Source organism: Somniosus microcephalus, chromosome 9 (genome assembly GCF_052327205.1).
Source record: "Somniosus microcephalus isolate GS21.2 chromosome 9, FLI_Smic_1.0, whole genome shotgun sequence".
NCBI classification, from domain to species: Eukaryota; Metazoa; Chordata; class Chondrichthyes; order Squaliformes; family Somniosidae; genus Somniosus; species Somniosus microcephalus.
In genome coordinates, this window is record NC_140995.1 from 190,633,638 (window position 1) to 190,659,396 (window position 25,759).

The 25,759-nt window shown below is 41.9% G+C and overlaps 1 protein-coding gene across 2 annotated transcripts in view; it reads right to left on the reverse strand.

Moving 5' to 3' along the window:
- The window catches only part of ascc3 (activating signal cointegrator 1 complex subunit 3), a 654,593-nt gene that overhangs the window by 489,117 nt on the left and 139,717 nt on the right, over positions 1 to 25,759 (reverse strand). For both annotated transcript variants that reach the window (XM_085997711.1, XM_085997710.1), the window contains exon 11: positions 12,729 to 12,893. In XM_085997711.1, the coding sequence (XP_085853837.1) occupies positions 12,729 to 12,893 (165 nt within the window). The remainder of the gene's footprint in view (positions 1 to 12,728; positions 12,894 to 25,759) is intronic.

Sequence of the window (25,759 nt, forward strand, 5' to 3'; positions counted from 1 at the left end):
TGCTGTTTGACTTAGAAATAGCAAGACAGAAAAACCTTCCCTCTCAAATGACAATGGCCCCAAATTTACTGGAGCGTGGCATCTCGCAGCATGGTCTGTTAGTTAGACTTTTTCCTTCGCCCTTCAGCTCGAAAAACTTTTGCACTGTAAATTGTTGGAAGAGCGAGCTGATAAAGGCACCACAAGGCCAACGGGGCATCTCAGACCTTGGTGAACGACGGGACCAACAGTGGTTGGTCCTTAGCCAATGAGATTTAAGAATCGAGAAAGAAACAGGAATTTTAAACATTTCGAAAAACAATTTACTACCTGCAGGAATGAGACGCCACAGTTTCAACTGTTCCCTTTCTGGGTCGGAGAGGTTGAGTAGCATTGCAGGATTTAAATCTCATTAAAAGGGTACTTATGCTGTTAAGTACCAGCCCCAACTCTCTGCGACGAGTTTGGTTGGTAATTCATGCGTAAATACAGCAATTTCTTAAAACTCACGGAGGTTGAGGGTGAGCTGGCATTTTTGCGAGGCTAACGGAGGAGCGGTGCAAATCGTCCAGCAATTTGTGACGATTCGCAACTCTCAGGGTATCTCTTCCTCGCTATAAATTTATGATTTACACACCAATAACAACATGTGCATTAAGCTCGCTGTTATTTTAACAGCAAATTCTGGCCCAATGTTATTCAACGTGATATGCTCAATTAGCACTGGCTCAAGACCATAGAATCATAGAATGGTTACAGTGCAGGAGGAGGCCATTCGGCCCGTCGAGGCTCTCTGCAAGAGCACTTTAGCTAGTCCCACTCCCCCACCCTTTCCCCACAGCCCTACAATTTTTTTTCCTTCAGGTACTTATCCAATTCCCTTTTGAAAGCCACAATTGAATCTGCCTCCACCACCCTTTCAGGCACTGCATTCCAGATCCTAACTGCTCGCTGCGTAAAAAAGGCTTTCCTCATGTCGCCTTTGGTTCTTCTGTCAATCACCTTAAACCAGCACAGATTATGCAGTTCCTATAGGGAAAAACATGGATTTTGATGTTTTTGCCATCATTAAAATATTGTACTGAGCACTCAGAGGGCAAAAAACAAGCCCAGTGACAATGTACATAACTTGACATCTGTTAAGGGTCATAAGTTAAATAAGATGCTGGCAGCCTCTGCCTACTCTTTTGTGTCTGCAAATTCACAGTACCCACCTACACAGATTCAGCTTTGATCAGCTGAGATTAAACATGTACAGTGGAAATGTCACCTGACACAGCAGAGAGCGTTGCCTCACATTACAACTGACCTTCACCATGCCAGATTAGAAAAAGCACTAATTACTGTCAATCACAAGAAAAATCAGTAGAGGGAGGGAAGTAACCTTTACCATATGTAAATACAGGTAAGTGGGACAGGCCACCTTCAATAATAGTGAGGTAATACAAGTAACAGCAATAAAAAGATCATTAAGTCCTGGGATTTTACAGGAACATGGCCATGTTATGTTTATAAAGGTTTAAAAGTTCAAACAAATATTAAGAATCTAATTTTTCTAAATAAATAGATCTTGCATAAAAGGGAAATCTGGAGGGGAGATTGCCTTTTGTTCAAAATATTCCCTATTTTAACAGTGTATTATTTTTTTTGTGCCTCAAGCCCCACTAATCAACTTTCTGATCAGTACAGCGTAGGCTCAAGTCTGAACTTTCTGATTGGTTGCTTTGGTTCCGAGTTTCTCAGACAACCAGATACAGGTTAAAAATGTGTCTAAAAATGTGCTTTCAGATCTTTTTGGTTTTTTTTGTTCCTGAACCAAACCAACGGAAAAAATTATCATCCTTTTAGCCAGCATTCCAGTGCCCCATTACACTGTCTCAGGCCAGCTGCATTTCAACACCTCTCCTACCCACCTCTTCATTCCTAGAGATCAGCTCCCGGTCAAGCTTCTGGCTTCCTTGGGTCCTCCTGATCTGTGACTGTCCTCGGTGGCTGCCAAACTTCCATTGTACCCTCCTCTCTCCCTTCCAGAATTGCAAGAATTCAGCCTGACGTCTGCACCTTCCCCTATCCGATCACCTGGGGCCTGTGGTCTTGGACCTTGCTCAGGCCCCTATCATAGAAACATAGAAGATAGGAGCAGGAGTAGGCCATTCGGCCCCTCAAGCCTGCTCCGCCATTCAATGCAATCATGGCTGATCATCCAAATTCAGTACCCTGTCCCTGCTTTCTCCCCATATCCCTTGATCCCCTTAGCCATAAGAAATATATCTAACTCCTTCTTGAATATATTTAATGAATTGGCCTCAACTGCTTCTGTGGTAGAGAATTCCACAGGTTCACCACTCTCTGGGTGAAGAAATTCCTCCTCATCACAGTCCTAAATGGCTTACTCCTTATCCTTAGACTGTGACCCCTGGTTCTGGACTCCCCCGCCATCGGAACAGCCTTCCTGCATCTAGTCTGTCTAGTCCTGTTAGAATTTTATAAGTTTCAATGAGATCATAGAATCATAGAATAGTACAGCACAGAAGGAGGCCATTCAGCCCATCGAGTCTGTGCCGGCTCTTTCGAAGAGCAATCCAGTCAGTCCCACGCCCTCGCTCTTTCCCCATATCCCTACAATTTTTTCTCCTTCAAGTATTTGTCCAATTCCCTTTTGAAAGCTACTATTCAATCTGTTTCCACCACCCTATCAGGCAGTGCATTCCAAATCCTAACCACTCATTGCGTAAAAAAGTTTTTCCTCATGTCACCTCAGGCAATATAGAATTAAAGTGTAAAGTTATGAGATTTGCCAGAGGAAAAAATTGTGTGGATTATGTAACCAAATAGAAATGCGCTTTGCAGTATCGCAACCGGAAAAACAATTTTGGGGGTTTGGGCATTCAAGTTTGCTAAAACCATCAGTACCATGTTCATAAGCAACTGGAAAATGAACAAAATATTAGGAGTTAAGTTACAAGTCAAGAGAGGCAATTCAAAAAATATATCGAGCCTTGTTGTGAATACATCTAGAGTATGGTTTACAATTTGGCCTTCCTATTTTTTAAATAAGGATATAAAGTTATTGCAGGGAATGCAAAGGAGGTCTACAAAATTAATTCCAGAATTAAGGGAGAGAGTTTTAAAGAGAGGTTAGCTACACTGGGACTTCTCTCTTTTGAAAATGAGAAGACTAAGAGGAAATTTGAGATGCATTTAAGATTATGAGAGCCTTCTAGAATGTTGATTCAGGTAAGTTTTTCTTCCCTATAAAAAAAAATTCAAGAACAGCACCTCAGTACTGACATGAATCTCGTCATTCATGTGGAAATATCCCCTCTCATTCTGCTAAACTCTAGCGAATATAAGCCTAATCGACCCAAATTCTCTTCATACGTCATTCCTGCCATCCCAGGTATCAGTCTGGTGAATCTTCGCTGCACTCCTTCCATGGCAAGAACATCCTTCCTCAGATAAGGCGACCAAAACTGCACACAATACTCAAGGTGTGGTCTCACCAAGGCCCTGTACAACTGCAGCAAGACATCCTTGCTCCTGTACTCGAATCCTCTCGCTATGAAAGCCAGCATACCATTTGCCTTCTTAACCGCCTGCTGCACCTGCATGCTTACCTTCAGCGACTGGTGCACAAGGACACCCAGGTCTCGTTGCACTTCCCCTTCTCCCAATCTATTGCCGTTCAGATAATAATCTGCCTTCCTGTTTTTGCCACCAGAGTGAATAACCTCGCATTTATCCACATTATACTGCATCTGCCATATCGCCCAACCTATCCAAATCGTACTGGAGTTTCTCGGCATCCTCCTCACAGCACACACGCCCACCCAGCTTTGTGTTGTCTGCAAACTTGGAGATATTACATCCAGTTCCCTCGTCTAGATCATTAATATATGTTGTGAATAACTGGGGTCCTAGCACCGATCCCTGCGGTACCCCACTTAGTCACCGGCTTCCACTCGGAAAAAGACCCGTTTATTCCAACTCTTTGCTTCCCGTCTGCCAACCAGTTTTCTATCCAAGTCAGTACCTTACCCCCAATCCCATGTGCTTTAACTTTGCACGCTAGTCTATTATGCGGGACCTTATCAAAAGCCTTCTGAAAGTCCAAATACACCACATCCACTGGTTCTTTCTTATCTATTCTACCAGTTACAAGCACAAAAAATTCCAGTAGATTAGTCGAGCATGATTTACCTTTTGTAAATCCATGTCGACTTTGTCCGATCCTGTCACTGTTTTCCAAGTGCTCTGCTATTACATCTTTTATAATGGACTCTAGCATTTTCCCACTACCGATGTCAGGCTTACAGGCCTATAATTCCCCGTTTTTTTCTCTACCACCTTTTTTAAATAGTGGGGTAACATTAGCTATCTTCCAATCCATGGGAACTGTTCCAGAGTCTATAGAAGTTTGGAAGAGGACCAGCAATGCATCTACTATTTCTAGGGCCACTTCCTTAAGTACCCTAGGATGTAGATTATCAGGCCCTGGGGATTTATCTGACTTCAATCCTGTCAATTTCCCCAACACCATTTCCCTACAAATACTGATTTCATTCAGTTCCTCCCTCTCATTAGACCTTATGTTCCCCAACATCTCTGGGAGGTTATTTGTGTCCTCCTTTGTGAAGACAGAACCAAAGTATGTATTTAAAGGAAACTTTCTGATATCCGGCACTGACGGGACCGAGCTGGTGCCGTACCATCAAAACTGCCGTACAAACCAGCGCTAATGTTAAAACATACGGAGCTTTTGAGCTCCGTATGGATCAACAAACCCTGTTGCTTAGCAACAGCTTCAGCTAGACCTTGCAGAGCCTGACTGGAAAAAAAAAGCAACGAGAAGTAAATAAAACTTACAGGAAACGGCTCCTGAATTTTGCTGGTAGATAGAGCTGTCCGGACATTTAACCTCTGGTTAAACGAAAGTTTCCTGTAATTGGTCTGCCATGTCTTTGTTCTCCATTATAAATTCCCCTGATTCTGACTGCAAGACACCTACACTTGACTTCACCAATCTTTTTCTCTTCACATATCTATAGAAGCTTTTACAGTCAGTTTTTATGTTCCCTGACAGCTTACTCTCATACACTATTTTCCCCCTCTTAATTAATCCCTTTGTCCTCCTTTGCTGAATCCTAAACTGCTCCCAATCCTCAGGTTTGCTGCTTTTTCTGGCCAATTTATATGTCCTCTCCTTGGATCTTATGCTATCCCTAATTTCCCTCGTTAGCCATGGTTGAGTCACCTTTTTTGTTTTATTTTTATGCCAAACAGGGATGAACAAATTCTGTAGTTCATCCATGCGATCTCTGAATGTTTGCCATTGCCTATTCACCGTCAACCCTTTAAGTAACATTCCCCAATCCATCCTAGCCAACTCGCGCCTCATACCATCGTAGTTTCCTTTATTTAAATTCAGTACCCAAGTCTCTGAATCAACTACTTCACTCTCCATCTTAATGACGAATTCTATCATATTATGATCACTCCTCCCCAAGGGGCCTCGCACAACAAGATTGCTAATTAATCCTTTCTCATTACATAATACCCAGTCTAAGATGGCCTGATCTCTAGTTGGTTCCTCGACATATTGGTCCAGGAAACCATCCTGTATACACTCTAGGAATTCCTCTTCCACAGTATTGTTACTAATTTGGTTAGACCAATCTATATGTAGATTAAAGTCACCCATGATAACTGCTGTGCCCTTATTGCTCGCATCTCTGATTTCCCGTTTAATGCCATCCCCAACCTCAGCATTAGTTTGGGGATCTGTATACAACTCCCACTAACGCTTTCACAACTCCCACTAACGTTTTCAACGTAGTGCCAGACATCCCCTCTACAAACTTCAGCAACTTGTCTCCCCCTGTCCTGGGCTCAAACTTGATAGCACTGTCGACGACACCTTCCATCACTTTGCTGATGATTGAGGGTAGACTGATGTGGTGGTAATTGGCCAGATTGGATTTGTCCTGCTTTTTGTGGACAGGACATACCTGAGCAATTTTCCACATTGCCGGGTAGATGCCAGTGTTGTATCTATATTGGAACAGCTTGGCTAGAGGCGCAGCTAGTTCTGGAGCACAAGTCTTCAACATGACAGTCAGGATATTGTCAGGGCCCATAGCCTTTGTTGTAATTTGGTACCTTAACGCCTCCCGTTATCGCCTCCAGAGGGCGATAACGGCTTACTGACCGGGCGCAGCGAAATGAATGACTCCTGCTAAATTGTCTGAGAGGTTTGCGACGGCGGTAACACATTGCACCACGATCTCCATCGCCCAGAAATCGTGACGTCATTGTCCTGCGCATCGCCCCAGTCCGAAACTTTGGTCCTGTCCCCTGCAGCATCGCCGGGCGACAACACTGACAGCTGCAAGAGGCGTTGTTCGGGAGGCCGGCGCTTCGGGGACGCAAGTTAAAAGAGGATGTTGGCGCGGTAAGTATAAAAATTGTTCCAATACATTATTTCAATGTTTTCCATTTTTCTTCGGCCGCGATTGATAGCCCGGCCCTTTGCTGGAGTGCATGGGGCTGATTGGGCCGGATCGCGGCTGCCGTCGGGGACCAGCTAACTGGTCTCAATGCAGAGCTTGCAGCGATGGGAGGGAAGGAGCCTCGTATCTCAGCAGCGCTGCACGGGACATTGTGCAGTGTTGCACCACTACCGCCCCGCCTGCGTCCTGTGGCGCTCCAGGAAGGAAGTGGAGCGCTTGATTTAGCGCTCCAGGCAGCCAATTTAGGGGAAGCTCAGAATCATTAGCGCCTAGCGCTAATTTTTCAGGATTTGAAAAATTAGCGCCCCAAACGGGACATACTGAATTTCTTCCCCCTTATGTCTGAGATGCACTGGAAGCAAAGGGAGCCACTTGAGGGTCTCTGAACCCTGAGTATTTTGAATAACTATGGAAGATGGGGGGAAAATGTTTTTATTTTTATTTTTCCAATAGCACTTTGAACATTGCTTCCCCTTTGTCAATTATTTGTTTAGAACCCAATGCCTAGACTAAAAAAAAGCCTCACAAGCTTTTACTGGGTCACATGGTTTGTGTTTTCATCATAAAACTGTGTGTTACTTTTTCAGAATTTAAGAATACAATCTTTGAGCCCTGCTAAATAGTGGCATCTGCCAGCTTGTAGAATATGATTATGGTTTAATCAACACTTCTGCAAATAATAGAACAAACCCAGGTCATCTGTATTAATTTAAGCATGAATTCATTTCATAAATGAAATAATGTAGATTAATTACTATATTTATTAATTACAAGGACAATTCATCAGGCATGGAAAATTTTCCAGCTGCTCTTTGGCACCCTTCCCAGCAACAATTGGAGTCAAATTCATGAGATGTCTCCAACTGCACCTTATTATGTCAAGCACAAGTACAATTAGGCTAAATAACAATAAAACATACGTTTATAGCTATTTACACCAATACACTAGTTGATAAACCTCAATAAACTTTTTTTATTTATTTAATCAGTAATAACCTCGTAAAGAGTCAACGTGGATTCAAAAGAGGAACATTATGCCCGAACAATCTCCTGGACTTCTCTGACGAAGTAACAACCCAAGTGGACAGTGAAAAACCTTAAGACATGAAATACCTGGACTTCCAAAAGGTATTTGACACAGTTCCATACAAAAGACTTAAAAAAAAATCTTTATTCATTCTCATGGTGTAGGCGTCACTGGCAAGGCCAGCACTTATTGCCCAGCACTTATTGCCCATCCCTATTTGCCATGAGATAGTGGTGGTGGGTCTTCTTGAACCACTTGCACTTTGATCCAACTGAGTGACTAACTAGACCACTTCAGCGGGCAGCTAACCTTGTTGGTGTGGGGCTGGAGTCACATTTAGAGGCCAAATTGGGTAACAACGGAAGGTTTCCTTCCCTAAAGGACATTAGTGAACCAGTTCAGTTTTTACAACAATTGAACAGTTTCATGGTCACTTTACTGGTAACAGCTTTTTATTTCAAATTAAAATTCTCAAACAGCCAATGGTAGGATTTAAACTCACATAAAGGGGAACCAGTAGATGTGGCATATTTGGATTTTCAAAAGGCATTTGATAAGGTGCCACATAAAAGGTTGCTACACAAGATAAGGGTTCATGGGGTTGAGGGTAATATATTAGCATGGATAGAGGATTGGTTAACAGGCAGTAGGGATAAACATGTCATTTTCTGGTTGGCAGGCTATAACTAGTGGGGTAACGCAAGGATCAGTGCTTGGGCCTCAGCTATTTACAATCTATATTAATGACTTAGATGAAGGGACTGAGTGCAATGTATCCAAGTTTGCTGACAATACAAAGCTAGGTGGGAAAGTAAGCTGTGAGGAGGACACAAAGAGCACGCAAAGGGATATAGAGGGGTAGATTTTTGGACTCTCGGGGAATCAAGGGATATGGGGATCGGGTGGGAAAGTGAAGTTGAGGTCGAAGATCAGCCATTGAATGGTGGAGCAGGCTCAAAGGGCCATATGGCCTACTCCTGCTCCTAATTCTTATGTTCTTATGCTCTTAACGGTTTCATAATGGGGTTTGGGAGTGCTGTCTCATCTTCCACCTCACTGAAGCAGATTTCAAATCTAGCCAGGCCAATGGAGTTTAAAAAAAAACACCGTCTCTGGTACTTGTAAGGGTCTTGTGTAAATGGTTCGAGTAATCTCAACCCAGTTCCTGCTGGTTGAAGATGTACAATGAAAATTGCCCACAATTTGACATATACTGGCAATCACATTCAGCAAGGCCAAAAAGATGCTGGATGTGGGAACATTACACATACTCAATAGGGAATATTCTACCAAGGTTGGGGTTTAGATGCAACGCAGTAGGAAAGTTGAGGGAGGTTTGCTGTTCAACTAGGTATGCTATGCATGCTGCTCAGTGTTTAATGTCAAGACTAAGTGGAAAAGTGAAATTCTGACTCATTTTGGCAAAAATTTACCTCCACAAAAAAAACCCCACCACGGCTGTGATTTCTGCCCACCAGTCTTTAAAGAACACAACATTACTAACGTTAACTGCATAATGGAAACTGAAAAGAAACCACTAGATTTACTGGCAGCTTAATTTATTACAGGGCAGATATCATTCATAAAAAGACTTAGTGATACACTAATTTTAAGGACAAGACAGCATTAGACTGCGTATGTGTTAAGATTACATAAGATCACATAGGACAGCACAGAAACAGGGCATTCGGCCCAACCAGTCCATGCCAGCGTTTATGCTCCACTCGAGCCTCCTCTCGTCTTTCCTCATCTAACTCGATCAGCATAACCCTTTATTCCCATCTCCCTCATATGCTTATCTAGCCTCCCCTTAAATGCTATTCACATCAACCACTCCCTGTGGTAGCAAGTTCCACATTCTCACCACTCTCTGGGAAAAGAAGTTCCTTCTGAATTCCCGATTGGATTTCTTGGTGACTATCTTATATTGACGGCCTCTAGTTTTGCTCTTCCCCACAAGTGGAAACATTCTCTCTGTATCTACTCTTATCAAAACCTTTCATAATTTTAAAGACCTCTATTAGGTGACCCCTCAGCCTTCTCTTTTCAAGAAAAAAAGAGGTCCAGCCTATTCATCCTTTCCTCTGTCAACTTGAAATACTGATGACTCAAATTAAATGACTTATCCCAATATAAACCGATTGTGCATCAAATCAGCAAAGAATAGCTTTAAAAAAAAATCTGCATGTTTGTGTTTCTAAATCGTTGACCTAGGCTAGGTTTGAATGCTAATTCTAAGAGCTGAAAACCTGCCGAAGGAAGACAGAGAGAATACACCAGAGGCACTGCCAATGTTAACACCCTTGTTCAAGAAAGGAGAGAAAGATGTACCGAATATCCATAGACCAGTTATTCGAACAGCAATTGTGGGCTAACTCTTATAATCCATAATTTGAGATAAAATTAGTACGGATTTAGAAACACCTGGATTAGTCGAGCGCTGCCAGCATGGATTTGTTAAAGGCAAGTTCTTTTTTAACAATTGGATAGATTATGGGAATGCAATTGATGCAGTATATATGGATTTTCAGAAGATGTTTGATAAAGGAATCTCAAGAGGTTTGTTGAAATAATTCACGCAAATGGTATAAAAGGAAATGTAGCATCAACATGCATAGAAGGCTGTTTCTCAGACTGGAAACGGGTTGAATGTGGTGTAGCCCAGTTGACTCCACTGTTGTACATAGATGATTTGGACTTGGATACAGGGAATAGAATCATAAAATTTACTGATGACATAAAAGTAGAAGGTTTGGTAAACAATGCTGAGGACTGTAAAAGACTTTAAGATGATGGACAGGTTAGCAGAATGGGCAGACAGGTGGCAGATGCAATTTATGTGGTTAATGAGATAAAACATTTTGTGAGGGAAAAAAAAAGCAATAGGAGTATAGACTTACTGAAAAGACAGTGAAGAGTGTGGATGAACAGAGACACCTTTGAGGCTCAAATACATAATTCCCTGCGTGAAAGTGCAGATAAATAAAACCATAAAAATGGCCAATATAGTTTTGGTTTTATAAACCAGGGAATAGAGTACATGAGTAAAGAAGTAATAATGACTGAGACACAAGATACTGGGACTATTTCCATTGGAGCAGAGAAGGCTAATAGGAGATTTCAGTGATTTTTAACATTATCAAGAGTTTTGAAAGACTATAGAGAAAAAAGACTTTCTCTGGTTCGGGAGTTAGTGACGAGAGGTCATCAATTTAAAATTATAATTAATAGAGTTTTCTGGAAGTTTACTTGATTGCCTTTAGGAATCGAGAGAAATTTCCCAGTTTTTCCAAATTGCCCCAGGTTTTTTTTTACCTCTCCAGGAGATTGCATGACTAGGAAGGATGAGCAAATGGTGTACATGGGTTGCACCAGATGGACCAGATGATCTTCTGCTGTCTGTTTTATAATGTTATGATGTTTTTAGTCAAACCACACAAGAAATGAGATGGGTGATAAGAGGGACAGGGTGAAATTAGCAAGAATTCAGTTATGATAACACAGGCAAACGGTTCTATCCAGAAACTATCAACACATGACCTCTAAATTCTGCTGATGCTCTCAATCTATACCTACCTTAAAATGTAATTAATGTCCTAAAATCTAGTGGAAGAAAATGACATCTTAGACTGTGAAAATACCAATTCCACAAATTACATATAATTTGATTCGCAATTAAAAATGGTAAGTTCAAATTATCCGACTTCAGTCCTTGTTGCTCTATATACAACAAATGTGCTTACTTGAAGTTATGCTGGACACAATTTCTAGGTATTTATTTCCCATTCATTTTAAAGTGCACACTCTAGCTGTGCCCCAGCTCATTTCTGCAAGTCCAATAAGTGACCTGAACTGCTGAGTTAGCTCCTTATCTTCTGAAAGGAAAGAATTATCGTATTGGAACACTTACAAGGAGGACAATAATCACTGGGTCACACTACATTTTATTTAATCTGAACATAAGGAATCTTTTGAAGGAGTTTTATATTACTGAAATTACTCCAAAGCTTTAGAAAGTATTTCTTTCTGGCCTGTCAGACATTAAATTTTTGGAGAAACCTTTCAAAAGAAAGCAATTCAGCAATATTATTCTTAAGGTGACAACTGCTATTTGGTAAATAAATATCCGTCACAGAGCTCCTCGCCATACATCATCAGGTCCTCCAATCTCACTGCTGGCAACATCAGGAAACTGTTAGGAGTGAGATTTAAGATCGATGGGGCCGATTTTAACCGAGCCGAACTGGCATTAACAAAGCGCTAACAGCCTCAAAATGGAGTCAGTAGTCTTAACACCCTACGATCAGCGATGCACAGGCTACTGCCATTTTTAAAAGGACGTACTGCTGGGCAGCCTTTGATGTAAACAGGACCATGATTGCCATTTTGGAAGACAATTTGATGGCATATGCGCCACGCACGCTCCGACCATTTTTACTTGGTGATACAGCAGACGAGGCCCCAAAAAGCGACCGGGGGGGCGGGGGGGGGGGAAGAGCAGGAGTGATCCAAAATAATCAGTGTCACTATTGCCCCAGCTTCCAAACCCCCACCGCAGCGATGTCAAACCACACCTCATTCCAAGGCTCACCTCACTGCTTCCTGGCTGCCCAGTACTGCACCTGCCTGGATCCAGTGAGCTGCTCCAGGACACCCATGTTCAGTGGGCAGTTCGTCGTTTCAATTTAAAAGGGGCGTAGGCCGTGAAATGGCTCCAGCCTCTGCACTCCAGGCACAGGCAGTTGGCCGGCACGCAAAAATTTAAATCTGCCCCAAAGAGTGCAAGACAGGGTGTAGACTCCTTTAAACCTATGAAGTTATGTGTAACATTAGGAGAGTGAAATGACACAAGTGGTGACATTTCAAAACAAAGTGAATTGAGTCCCACTCCAAATAATCAGTCTATCCATTGTGAGTACAACAGTAAACGTTAAAACAAAAAATATTATTTACATCTTATACCGATGACATATTTACATCCAAACATTCAGCAAACAATGCAAGAGACACAATATTAAACACACAAAATATTCCTGCACAGAAACATATGTCCAAATAAAAGGGTCTTACTTTTTCCTCATCATTTTGAAAAGCACAGTATTTAAGCATTTATTGTGGTACTGCTTTTAAGGAAATGTTCAGTACATCTCATATGGTAGATAATGTAAAATACATGCTGTGCCAATAGAAATTACTGAATCAGATTTGTTTACCTGTCGAAGTGTTCGTGCCACCAAGCTTTCAAGAACTGGTCCTCTATCTTCATGTAATAGGTGAACCTCATCTAAAATCAGTAGTCTGACAATCTGGGACAAGGCAACATCACCAACACTTTTACGTGTTACCACATCCCATTTCTCAGGTGTTGTCACAAGCATCTGAAAAAGAGAAAAAACATATTCAACATTACATAGAAATATACGAAACAGGAATCAGTATGAAAAAAAATCATTCAGGTCACATTTAATATTTTGAGTATTGGCATGATTTCTCAACGATGTTTATCAAAACAGTCCAAAATATGTTTATACATTATAAAGTATGGGAGTGAATAAAATAAAATAAATTGCATTGCTATGAAGTGCAACATTTTGACAAATACATTTATCTAAAATTATTAATGCTTTTAGCATTTACATAATACAGGAAACTCTTTTTTATCCGGCACCGACGGGACCGGCGTGGTGCCGGTTGATCAAAAATCCGGATTAGAGAGAGGTATACTTACTAAGGTACGAGAGCCCCATACACGGCCACAGATCCAGGCGTCCCTGTTGCATGGCAACAGGTGCAGGAACCCCGGTTACACGGCCACAGATCCAGGCGTCCCTGTTGCATGGCAACAGGTGCAGGAACCCCGGTTACACGGCCACAGATCCAGGCGTCCCTGTTGCATGGCAACAGGTGCAGGAACCCCGGTTACACGGCCACAGATCCAGGCGTCCCTGTTGCATGGCAACAGGTGCAGGAACCCCGGTTAAATGGCCACAGATCCAGGAACCCGGGTTACACGGCCACTAATATGAAGTAAATCTTACCTGAACCTACTCCTGAATTTTGCCGGTTAAGAGAGATTTCCGGTTATTTAGGTGCCGGTAAAAAGAGAGTTTCCTGTATAACTAACACTGTAAATATCCTGCACCAATGCCAGATTTTAAGTAGGAGCTACTGAGGTAGGTTTCAGTTGTGGTAATTCCTGTACATATATTGAAAGTGTATGCAGTACACACCACTTACACGTTAACACTGGCATGTATTTCAGGTACCAGCTGCGCACTATTTATATAGATGTATGAAGCTTATACTGTCCTTTATGAAAATGCTAATCACTACCACAGGTGGCCCTTCTTTGAAATACAGGATTTGCTACTATGAACATACAACTTACTGTTTTATGTATATATATATGCAATATGTGTACACCAGTACCAGTCTGAAGAGATAATTACAGTCCTAGCCCTTTTGGGCTATCCCAGATCAGGCATATTCCCCAGACGTTCACCTTCAACTTAAGTTAGAGATAGCCGAATTCCATAAGACGCTTAAATGGTTCAGGCTATCTCTCCCTAAAGGAAAGGAACGACTAAAGATGTTACCGTCCTCCAGATAGTACTTTTAATAAGTTGAACTAGACTGTAACCTTCCGGATATTATGAGGGTCCGGAATACCCCCCAGAATTCTGCAACTCCTTACAAGAGTGTACAGAATTTGTGGGTTCGCAAGTTCCAAAAATAGTTTTATTTAAGAGCCGACATTCAGTTAACATCTGTTGAATCAGTCGCAACATTAACAATTCAAAATACAATTAGCTTACATTTCTTATTTCTCAGAGATCCTTATTCTCAAATCTTTACTTCGTTACATTTCTTATTTCTTACTTATTTCTAAATCCAGAACATCCACCAAAATCAATCACTTAGACTTTACGAGACTCATAGTTAAAAACTTACAGAGATGCCTCTGAAGAGTTGAGAAACACTTTGCCCGTTCAGCGAGTTCTGACTTTTCTGTTAAAAAGGTCTTATTTTTATACCCTTTTGGCAGTGGTTTCTTCTTTGATGTTCGCTGCTGATGTCAGCTAATTGTCTTTATTGATACCTTTCAAATGCTTTCTATTCTTACTATCAATTCTACTATTGCATGCATGATTGTTTCCCTACCTTTAGGTGTTCCAAAAACCATCATAAAAACAATGACAGCTGTTTGATGTCATTCCTACAAAATGCTTTCATTCAATTCTTAATATTGGCTTTACTGGTTTTTAGCAGACATTTTGACTCCGTGGTGATCCAAGTTTAATACAAACACAATGCAATTGCTTGGTGTCTCTACTGAAGTCATATTTTCAAAGCCTTCTTGTCGATATTATATTTACAATATGTAAATCAAAACCACTTTAACTCTGTGTTTACTTGTTTTCTAGCTATCTCAATTGGTTGCATATTTAATCTTATGGTTCCTGTCTTATTTGATGTTACTTTTACAAAGGCACATGGTTTAATCAATATTTTATGTTCCTGTTCGACGTGTTGGTTTTTAAACACCTCACTTGGGTCTTCCATTGTGTTACACCCAAACTCTAGACTCTTCGGAAGCAAGTCTTTGCTTTTCAATAGGGTCTTAGTTTCTTGGTCAATATCCCTTTCCAAGCCTGTTTACAACTTTGTTATCAACTGATCTTTTCTCAGAAGCCTGTATTCTGTTCACAGCCTTGTCTGCTGAGACTTGTGTCTTTTAAACCCAGGATGTATTTTATTAATATTAGAAATCTGTTCATGGTATCGTGCATTTCTCTGAATCATGGCTATTCCTTCACACCAGATGTGAGTGAACAATCATTTTTGTGTGTATTATCAGTGCCAAGGATTGCATCCTCATCTGCTATAGATAAGCACTCCTTCTGTGCTGTTATGGCTCTATACGCCAAGAAACTTGCAAAGTTACAAAGTAATGCTTTCTATCTAAATGGAAAATGTTAGAGCGGAGACTGGTTGCATTAAATAGTATTTTGGGCTCACCTATCGAAGATGAGAACACAATCCTTGGCATTGATATGCACAAAAAAACTCTAATTTAAAATAAGAGAGTTACAGAAATGAACACTCACTCAACAGCTTTCTGAACTCCACATTTCAAAACAATGAACATACAACCAGTTAACTTTCTTTACTCCCAGAAACACACTGGGTCAAATGAGAAACATCTGTGCTCGCTACCGCTGCCCCTAACTATACCTCGTTATGCTGCCCCTAACGATACCTCGTTATGCTGCCCCTAACTATACCTCGTTATGCTGCCCCTAACTATACCTCGTTATGCTATCAACAGAAATTAGAAAAAAATAGACCACAGAGCCACCGACCATCTCGATTACACCACCCCCCACAGCCCCACCTCCCTCCCCCAGCCCACCACAAAAGACAAGCCTGGAGACAAAAAAAACAATTTGTTGTTTGTCATTTCACTGAAAGCCTGCACTATGAATGTTAAACACGATTTCTAACTGGCTTGGCACAACTTCCATCATGATAACCATAGACAGCAAAAATACAAGACTGTGATTTGTTTCCATGGTAATAGTATCTAGTCAGTCAGAAAATCTTCAAATACAGTTTTACTAAATCTGCATGATCACTCTATGCCACTTGTATTTGTGTGGGATCATAATGAAAAGTATGTTGGTTTCCGCTGAAAGGAATGAGTAGTGCAGTTCCCTCTACATCACGCTGCAGGAGATTGAACGTACATTCCCATCAAAAGCTTGATACTTCTCCCTCAAGATTCGTGTTAACAAAAATTAATTTTATATACTTTCAATAGATTGCAACCAAAGAAAAAAGCATTATTTTCACAGCTTCTTAAAGCTTATGTTTAATATACCTATTTGTCAAATGCATTTGGTAAGAAAGACAATGCAAGAAATACTTATTTTATTTGTAACGGTGTATTTGGATAAGCTTTTGTTTTGTACTTCTCAGCCACTTTTCTGTGTCTGCCTAGATTAACACCTGCAGCAAAATGAGTGCACACACAGCCTTTCCCTGACTGCTAATGCCACATCCCCACCGCCCCCCCCCGCCCCCAATTGCCAGCCATTACCAGAGACCAAATCGAGTTGAAACTGCATGCATCCCTGCTCCAGGTCACTAAGCGATAGTAAGGCATGTAAAAGAGATACTAATTTAAAGTATATTTGCTTTTTATATTATTATAAACTAAAGCATGTTGAATGCCAAAAACCAAATTATGTTTCTGGAACTGCTAGACTAATTAGTTTAACAGAGCTGACATACACATACTTCGTGTAACACTATTTCCAATGCACATGTGTGACATGTTTTTCTGTCACGCTTAAACTTACATATTTATTACACTTGCCTCTGATAGGCTGCGAACAGGATTCAAAGGGGGGGGGGGGCGAAAGATTGGGCCTTTTGCCAAACGATCCCTCCTCCACTCTCACTTGCTGCTTCTTTCACTGGGAATCTACCATCACAACATTTCTAGGGAAGAGGCAGCTCCAGGGAATTCATGAAGACTTACAGCCTTCTTTTTCCTTCATCCCCTTCGTACAAAAACCAACACCACCCTCCCCATCTTCCTGGACCCAAGCTCGCTCTCCCCAAATCATCCCAGACCCTCAACCCACCCCACCCCACCAAACCCCCACACCAATCAAACCTGTGATCCCTTACCAGTGGTCCCAGACTATTTACTTCCCTGCTAATTAGTTGCACGTCCACACACTCCCTTCCACAATGCTCCCAGGTTCACTACTCCAAAACTCATCACTCACCTCCCATTGCTCACAGACTCCTCACACAGCACTCCTACTGCTCTACACCCGGCCCCCCCACCCCCCGCCCACACACACATTTGCCCCAGGATCCAGTTTCAACATTGCCACACCCCAGTACTACTTCCCATTTCCACACTTCTAGATCCAAGAAACCCCAGCACTCCCCCATCTCAATACTCCCACACCACTCTACTCCTCCCTCAAACTGTTCCCACTCATATTGACTGCATAACAAGCATTGCAAGCCTTGAATTAAGGGAGAGGCTATTTACAAACCATCTCCAACCTTGGTACACAACATCAGATCATCTAAGCAATAGGGGTCCACATTCAAAGAAGAGCACATTTCTTGGACTATAAATATGCTCACATAACACTAAGGGAGAACTTCTCTGCCAGCATCAGAGGATAGTGCTCACACCAACACTTAATGATGGTAGCTGGCACTTGGCAATTTAACTTTTGACTAAATTCACATATACAATGTTTCTTTCATAGTTGTAGAATTATATCAACTTGCATAAGGTACCCCTGTACCTTTGACACTCCAAGACGCAGGACTCTTTGGGGGGAATTTTTCAGGGGGTCAGCAGGCGCGATTGGTGGTGGGTCGGGTGGGAAAAAATTTTTGTCAGCGGGTTTGTCATCGCTGAACAGACCCGACGCCAAGTGCCAGGGGGGGCAATTTAGATCATTAAGAGATTGTTAAGAGGCACTTAAATACTATTTTAAGCTTACCTTTCAATTTTACGAGTTCCCCCAGGGGTTACATGCTGCTCGGAGATCACGTCAGCTCAGCATGTCATGAGTGGATTCAGCATTGAATTATCTGATTACCTGACAGCTGCAAAAGTGGTATAAAAGCTCCCATCTTACAGCTGTTCACTTTCCAAGCTCAGAAACTGTTGCTTACTGCATTTGGAAGACAGATTGAGCTTTATGTAGCTTGCAAGCGTTTGGAGCCAGTGCCACCTCATTCGAACAACCTCTCTGACCACTGACAGATTTGCTTCTGTCATCTCAACTTCACCTGCCCTCTATTATATCAGTATCGGTGCCCTTAAAATGATCTCACCGTAGTCCTCAGAAGCCCACCGCGATCAGCCCCAACTCCAGCAGCACCAACCTTCTCCGCAATCAACTGATGCTGCACAGGACACAGGGCATCAGCATCTGACCACAATGCTGTCCGGGACAGCAGAGATGGCCTCACCATAGCCAGATTTACTTCACTTGACACTGTACACCCTGGCTGCCACATGATGCACCAGGTTGGCACCACCCCACACCAACACCATAAAGCATCCCTACAATGCCCAAGCCATTCCTTTCACCAAAAATGCACACAAAGCTGTCCAAGAACGCAAAGTGCTGAAAATAAAGATTTCAATGCTTAACAGTACATTAATAGAAACTTCACATGAACACTGACTAAAACACCCAAGTGCCTACCCTTGTGTGTTGTTACTTGGTATGATTGGACTAGGATGAGGGTGAGTGTGAGTGTGAGGGGTGGCTAGTGAGATGGGGAAATGATAATATAGATAGAGAGGGATGGGTGGAGGCACAAGGACATTTGGTGAGTAGGGATGTGCAGGAGTAGGGTAGGGAAGGCAGAGTGATGGGGATGTAATGAGAGGCACAGCAGGATGAGGTTGAGTGTGGCTTTGTACTAACGTTTCATGATCTACTGAGACATTGAAAGCTTTGCGCCACTGCAGCCTGGTCCTCCTAACGACATCTCTGCTTGTGCGCTCCTGTGCAATGTGCAACCAGGCTGTGCTGATCTCCTGGGGAGGTCTCTTCTGCCCATAGGAAGGGAAGAGAATCTCCCTGCGTGCTGTGACTCCCTCCATAAGCATATGGAAGGAGTCATGGGAGAGCCTGGGTGCAGCCACGTACCTTTGTGCAGTGATTGTCAGTGTTTGCAGCACCTCAATGCTGTAGAAAACTGACAGCAGAACTGTCAAAATCAATGTGGCCGTTGTCCCTTTAAGGAAACCGGCTGATGACACGTTATCGTGACGTTATCAGACCCACTTCCTTCAATTGGCTGGGAAACGTGCTAGGCGGGCTTAACAACCCCAATCAGAGTAAAATCATTGCATGGCGTGGGCAGGAGCATCCCGCCACCAGCCGCACCGGACCCGCCGAGGTAGGTGAAATCGCAGCCTTTGTTTCTCTTTCCCCCACACCAATGAAGGACTTTAGGAACTTCCACTGAAAAGAGTTGTTGTTCAAAATGAATTATTGGAAAACAATGATAATGATATATTTTAAGGTAGTCTCTCCAAAATAAAGAAAATCATGGGGCTTCTAATTTTACAAAGTGAAGACAAAATTGAAGGTTTTCATTCAGTTTCTTTAACAGAATTAAGTACTAGAAAGAGAAATATCAGGCAAAACTGCTTCAGGTACTGCAAAATATTGAAGCAAGAGGACTTTCCAGAATCAAGCGCTCTAGATGGGCTCGCAAGCAGGTCTGAAACACCAGTCCTCACTGAAATGATTGAAACCACTCCATGTCATAGAAGGAAGACGTCGAGACCTAAAACAATGGCCTGGATTTTGCGGGACCAATGACGGCATACACTGTCATAAGCCCTCAGAATGGCCCCGCAAATTCCGGGCTTCCGCATGTGCTGTGTAGACGTGAAAACCCGGAACTTGCGATCCGTCAAGTTTTGCCTTGACAGATCATCCGCAAAACCAAGTAACTATATACTTGTCAGTTTAACATCAATTGTGGGTAAGTTATTGGAATCTATCATCATAGACAGAGTGACTGAGCACTTGGACAAGTATCAGCTGATCAACAAGAGTCAGCATGGATTTGTGAAGATAGGTTCTGTCCAACTAATCTCGTTGAATTTTTTGAGGAGGTCACTAGCTTGGTGGATAGGGGAGTGTACAATTTCCACAATGGTTTCTAGTAGGGCTCTGTTGTGCAGTCTTGGTGCAATTCCTAATGATATCCAATAGGTGATTTAGACTTCAATATAGGGGCCATGATTAAGAAGCTTGCAGAAGATACAAAAATTGGCCGTGTGGTTGATAGTGAGGAAGAAAGCTATAGACTGCAGGAAGATATCAATAGACTGGTCGGGTGAGCAGATAAGTGGCAAATGGAATTCAATACGGAGAAGTGTGAGGTAATGCATTAAGGAGGGATAACAAGGCAAGGGAATACACAATAAATGGTAGGATACTGAGAAGTGTAGAAGAAGAGGGACCTTGGAGTGCATTTCCACAGATCCCTGAAGGTAGCAGAACAGGTAGGTAAGGTGATTAAGAAGGCATAAAGGATACTTTCCTTTTTTTAGCTGAGACATAGAATATAAGAGATGGGAGGTTATGCTTGAACTGTATAAAACATTAGTTAGGCCACAGCTGGCATACTGTGTACATGGTGTGGAGATGCCGGTGTTGGACTGGGGTGGACAAATGTAAGAAATCACACAACACCAGGTTATAGTCCAACAGCTTTATTTGAAATCACAAGCTTTCGGAGCGCTGCTCCTTCGTCAGGTGAAGTGGAGAGATGCATAAAAACACAGCTTATATAGTCAGAGAATAATGTCAGATGTTTACATTAGGCTGATTGCTGTGATTATCGCTCTGCCGAGGTGTGATAAATGGCAGTTAGAAAGATTACCTGTAAACATCTGACATTATTCTCTGACTATATAAGCTGTGTTTTTATGCATCTCTCCACTTCACCTGACGAAGGAGCAGCGCTCCGAAAGCTTGTGATTTCAAATAAAGCTGTTGGACTATAACCTGGTGTTGTGTGATTTCTTACATACTGTGTACAGTTCTGGTCACATTACAGGAAAGATGTGATTACGCTGGAGAGGGTACAGAGAAGGTCTGAGGGTGTTGCAAGGACTGGAGAATTTTAGATACGAGGAAAGATTGGATAGGCTGGAGTTGTTTTCTTTGGAACAGAGGAGGCTGAGGAGAGACTTGATTGAGGTGTATAAAATTATGAGGGGCCTAGATAGAGTGGATAGGAATGACCTATTTCCCCTAGCAGAGAGGTCAATAACCAGGGGCATAAATTTAAAGTAACTGGTAGAAGGATCAGAGGGAGTTGAGGAGAAATATTTTCACCGAGGGTGGTGGGGGTCTGGAACTCACTGCCTGAAAGAATGGTAGAGGCAGAAACCCTCATCATACTTAAAAAGTATTAGGATATGCACCTGAAGTGCCATAACCTACAAGGCTATGGACCAAGAGCTGGAAAGTGGGATTAGGCTGGATGGCTCTTTTTCGGCCGGCACAGACACAATGGGTCGAATGGCCTCCTGTGCCGTAAATTTCTATGATTCTATGAGGTGGTGCTGAAGCAAACTCTCCTTTGGAAAATAGCAGCCATACCGGAATAAACAAGTTCACTTAGTCTCCACCAGTCAAAACTAAACGTATGGGGGCTGGTTGTACTTGCAGCAAAAAACGCTCGCCTCTCCCGACCCAAGGAATTTCCTTCTCCAAGTTGATTAGTTACCAAATGGTTCCAGCTTTCAAAAGGGACTCTGATTAGTTTATTAAAAAAATTCCATAACTTACCTTTTATTTAACTAGTTGGCCAGTGAATTTCTCCAATCAAGTTTCTAGTTTGCTAATTTTACAATTGGGAACACTGAGAACAACACTTATTATTTCAAATATAGTCTGCTTATAGTAGACTTCTCTGTGCAGGCATCATTTGTTCAGCATGTCTGGCGTCCAGTGTAAATGGACAAATCAGGTCTGATAAATTGTGTTTACCTGAGCTCTTCAGTTTGATAATTGTACACAATATGAAGTCAGAAAACAAGGTGGCAATAAGCAGGTTTTCATTGATATTATAATATATCACTGTCAGGGAGACCCCGGACTAAAGAGAGTTAGGAGCCAAGAAAGGTAAATGTGTTAACATGTTTGGTTTGGCCAGGTATGGTTTCTCCAGTTTACCTGACTGTTGTGACAAACTGCATCTGTTATAAGTGAAGTCCACTGTTGTGGAAAAAATCCATTAATTGTATGTCAACTAAAGAAATACTTTGAATTTGATAGCCACACACAATCATGATAGACGTTCTCCAAAAATCAAGTTTGTCACATACAATTCAATGATTTATCAAGCACCCAAAACCTATAAATACATCCTTTTGCATAACTAAGTGAGCCTAGATATTGAGCCCAGACAATAAAAAAAGATTTGTTCCTGCTGCTCTCGCAAGGGAAACATATATATATGGATACGACACCAGATTCAGACTAATCTCATTAATCATAGGGCTTGCTTGGTTGGCTGAGTGCATCATGGGAATATGCTTCCACCCATGCAACAAGTGAGTGGGATTGTAAGTGGGTCGACAATAAGAGACTGCAGTTATTTTGGACACGCTCAGCTGAAATGGGAAAATATTTCAGGGACCTATGTACTAGACTAGCAAGGCTCCTGAAATCAATGTTGTGCTCTTTATTAGTAAGTAAGCAGTTTTTACTGTAATTTAAAATCCAAATAGATAATAAAAAGCAGGCAACTACTTTAATAGAATGGAGTACGAAAAAAATATTTAAACTGCAAACTACAGTGACAAAAAGGTACCCTGCGCCTATTCTAGTTCTTGTTTATTCACAAAAAAACATCCTGGAGCCTTACAAGGCATTGCTGAGTAAGAGTTTGGAACCACGTCAATGTGCTTAGTGGCCTTGCTTGCTGTTCAATCCAGTGGTTCACAGAGTGACTTTTGCACCATAAATGTTGCATAGTGCTTCAGCAATCACCATGAAAGCAGCTGAACAATGCACTTTCACACTGCTAACAAAAAGCTCTGCACTCACTGCTGATGGTAGAACATCCTCCTACTTCTTCCAAAACATTAAATGCTGATAGCGCTCAGCAGGTCAATCAACATCTGTGGAGAGAACAGACAAGTTAATGTTTCAGGTGTAACCCTTCAACAAAAGTTCCTGAATTCTGACAAGGGTTACACCTGAAACATTATCTTGTCTCCTCTCTCCACAAATGCTGATTGATATGCTAAGTGCTTCCAGCATTTTCTGTTTTTGTTTAATATATTATTTGCATTTATGTAGCACCTTGTGTTGAAATGTCTTCAAGACATGAACTGTTTTTTTGTGGTATTTATTGAGGATGAATATTAGCCAGAACATGGAAGAGAACTACCTACTCTTCTGCAAATAGTGCCACAGAATTCTTAATGTACTCCTGAGCTACCAAAACAAGATGGAATCTTGGTTTAACAGCTCCTCTAAAGGATGGCACCTCCAACAATGTAACACTCTCTCAATATTGTAATGGAGTGTCAGCCTAGATTATTCAATCAAGTCCTGGTGTGGAACTAGGATCACAAACTTCTTATTCAGAAATGAGAATGCTACCAAAAGGATCAATGTTGTGCTGTACAGATCATTCAACAACAATAACTTGTATTTATATAGCACCTTTCACGTAGTAAAACGTCCCAAGGCACTGCACAGGAGTATTTTAAGACAAAAAATTTGACACCGAGCCACATAAGGATAAATTAGGGCAGGTGACCAAAAGCTTGGTCAAAGAGGTAGGTTTTAAGGAACATCTTAAAGGAGGAAAGAGAGGTAGAGAGTCAGAGAGGTTTAGGCAGGGATTTCCAGAGCTTAGGGCCTAGGTAACAGAAGGCACAGCCACCAAAGGCTGAGCGATTATAATCAGGGATCCTCAAGAAGGTAGAATCAGAGGAGCACAGATATCACAGAAACCCCACAGTGCAGATAGAGGCCATTTCGGCCCATCGAGCCTGCACCGACACATATCCCACCCGATCCCCGTAACCCCTACACCAACACATGTCCTACCCTATCCCCACGTCTTTAATCCCCCTAACACTAAGGGTCAATTTATCATAGCCAATCAACCTAACCGCACATCTTTGGACTGTGGGAGGAAACCGGAGCACCCGGAGGAAACCCACGCAAACACGGGGAGAATGTGCAAACTCCACACAGACGGTCACCCGAGGCCGGATTCGAACCCGGGTCCCTGGCGCTGTGAGGCAACAGTGCTAACCACTATGCCACCGTGCTGCCCACAAATGGTGTATTCACAGAATCACAGAAACCCCACAGTGCAGGGGATTGTGAGGTTGAAGGAGATTAACAGAGATAGGAAGGGGCGAGGCCATGGAGGAATTTTGAAAATGAGGCGCTGCTTAACCAGGAGCCAATGTAGGTCAGCGAGCACAGGGGAGATGGGCGAACGGGACTTGGTGCGAGTTAGGAGACAGGCAGCCGAGTTTTGGGTGACCTCAAGTTTACGTAGGGTGGAATGTGGGAGGCCAGCCACAGTGATTTAAGTACTAATCCTGCACAGCTTTGTGGAGCCGGGCCTGGCAGCATAAGTACATTTCAGGCAAATAGGTAGAGAGTATCATGCCTAAACATAGCGAGTACTGTTGATACAGTGTGGATGTATGTTTGTGAGGGCAAAAGCAAGGGAATGAAAGTGTGGAGCAAGTGCAAGCAAGGTAGGCAGATTTGGAAGAAAATTCGGGAGTGAGTGACAAACAAGATTCTTCCCCTTCTTCTACCCACGGCAATGAACAATGACATTCAAAGTCTCCCATAATCTTTTGGTAGGCATAGCCATGATCAATAACTGATTTTACGTGGGGAGAAGAGAGTCAAGTGGTCAAGGAGCAACGAGTAACACCCCACCTTTTACATTCAGCAAGTGATGGGGATAAGAGCAGTTAGAGAATTTTTTTTAAAATGGAGCATCATACAGCATTTCAAAAGAAATGAAATAGAAATTAAGATATTAGTCAACTCTGACCAGGTTCATGTGGTCTTTTAAAAAAAAAAGACATATTTTTACTATTTTTATTTGGGTTGTCAACATATGGTTTATATAATTTTTCAAAGTATGAATGTGCTTTCTTCAGTTTTTGTTTCCTTTTTAATACATTATGGAAGGCAAGCAGTAATTAAGGTTTTGGAGTTCAAAATGGATTAAACTGGAATCACAGAATCAGTATTGAAGCTGGGAATGATTTGCCGCAAGACCTCATTAACCGGCTCTCTTTTTTTAAAAAAAAAGTCTGCATATTTAAAAAATCTTTTTCACCGGCATTAAGTTGAGTGCTAAGTGCAACGTGCTAAATAGTTCACTACAATAATCAATGGATCCACTAATTGGCAGTACAAAGTGAGGGCCCATATCCATGAAAATTGATCTTTTATTGAAATAACTAATCAGACTTAAAAAAAAGAGGTTAATGATGTCTCACCTAACTGACTCCAATTTCAATGCTGATTTCTTTCCAATTCTATTCTAAAAACAAATACTAGGAGGTACATTCAGATTAAAATCAGAATTATAAAAAGCATTCTGGCAGCCTGAATAAAATTTGCATAAACATGTAAAACAGGCACAGTGATACTGTGGATTACCAAAT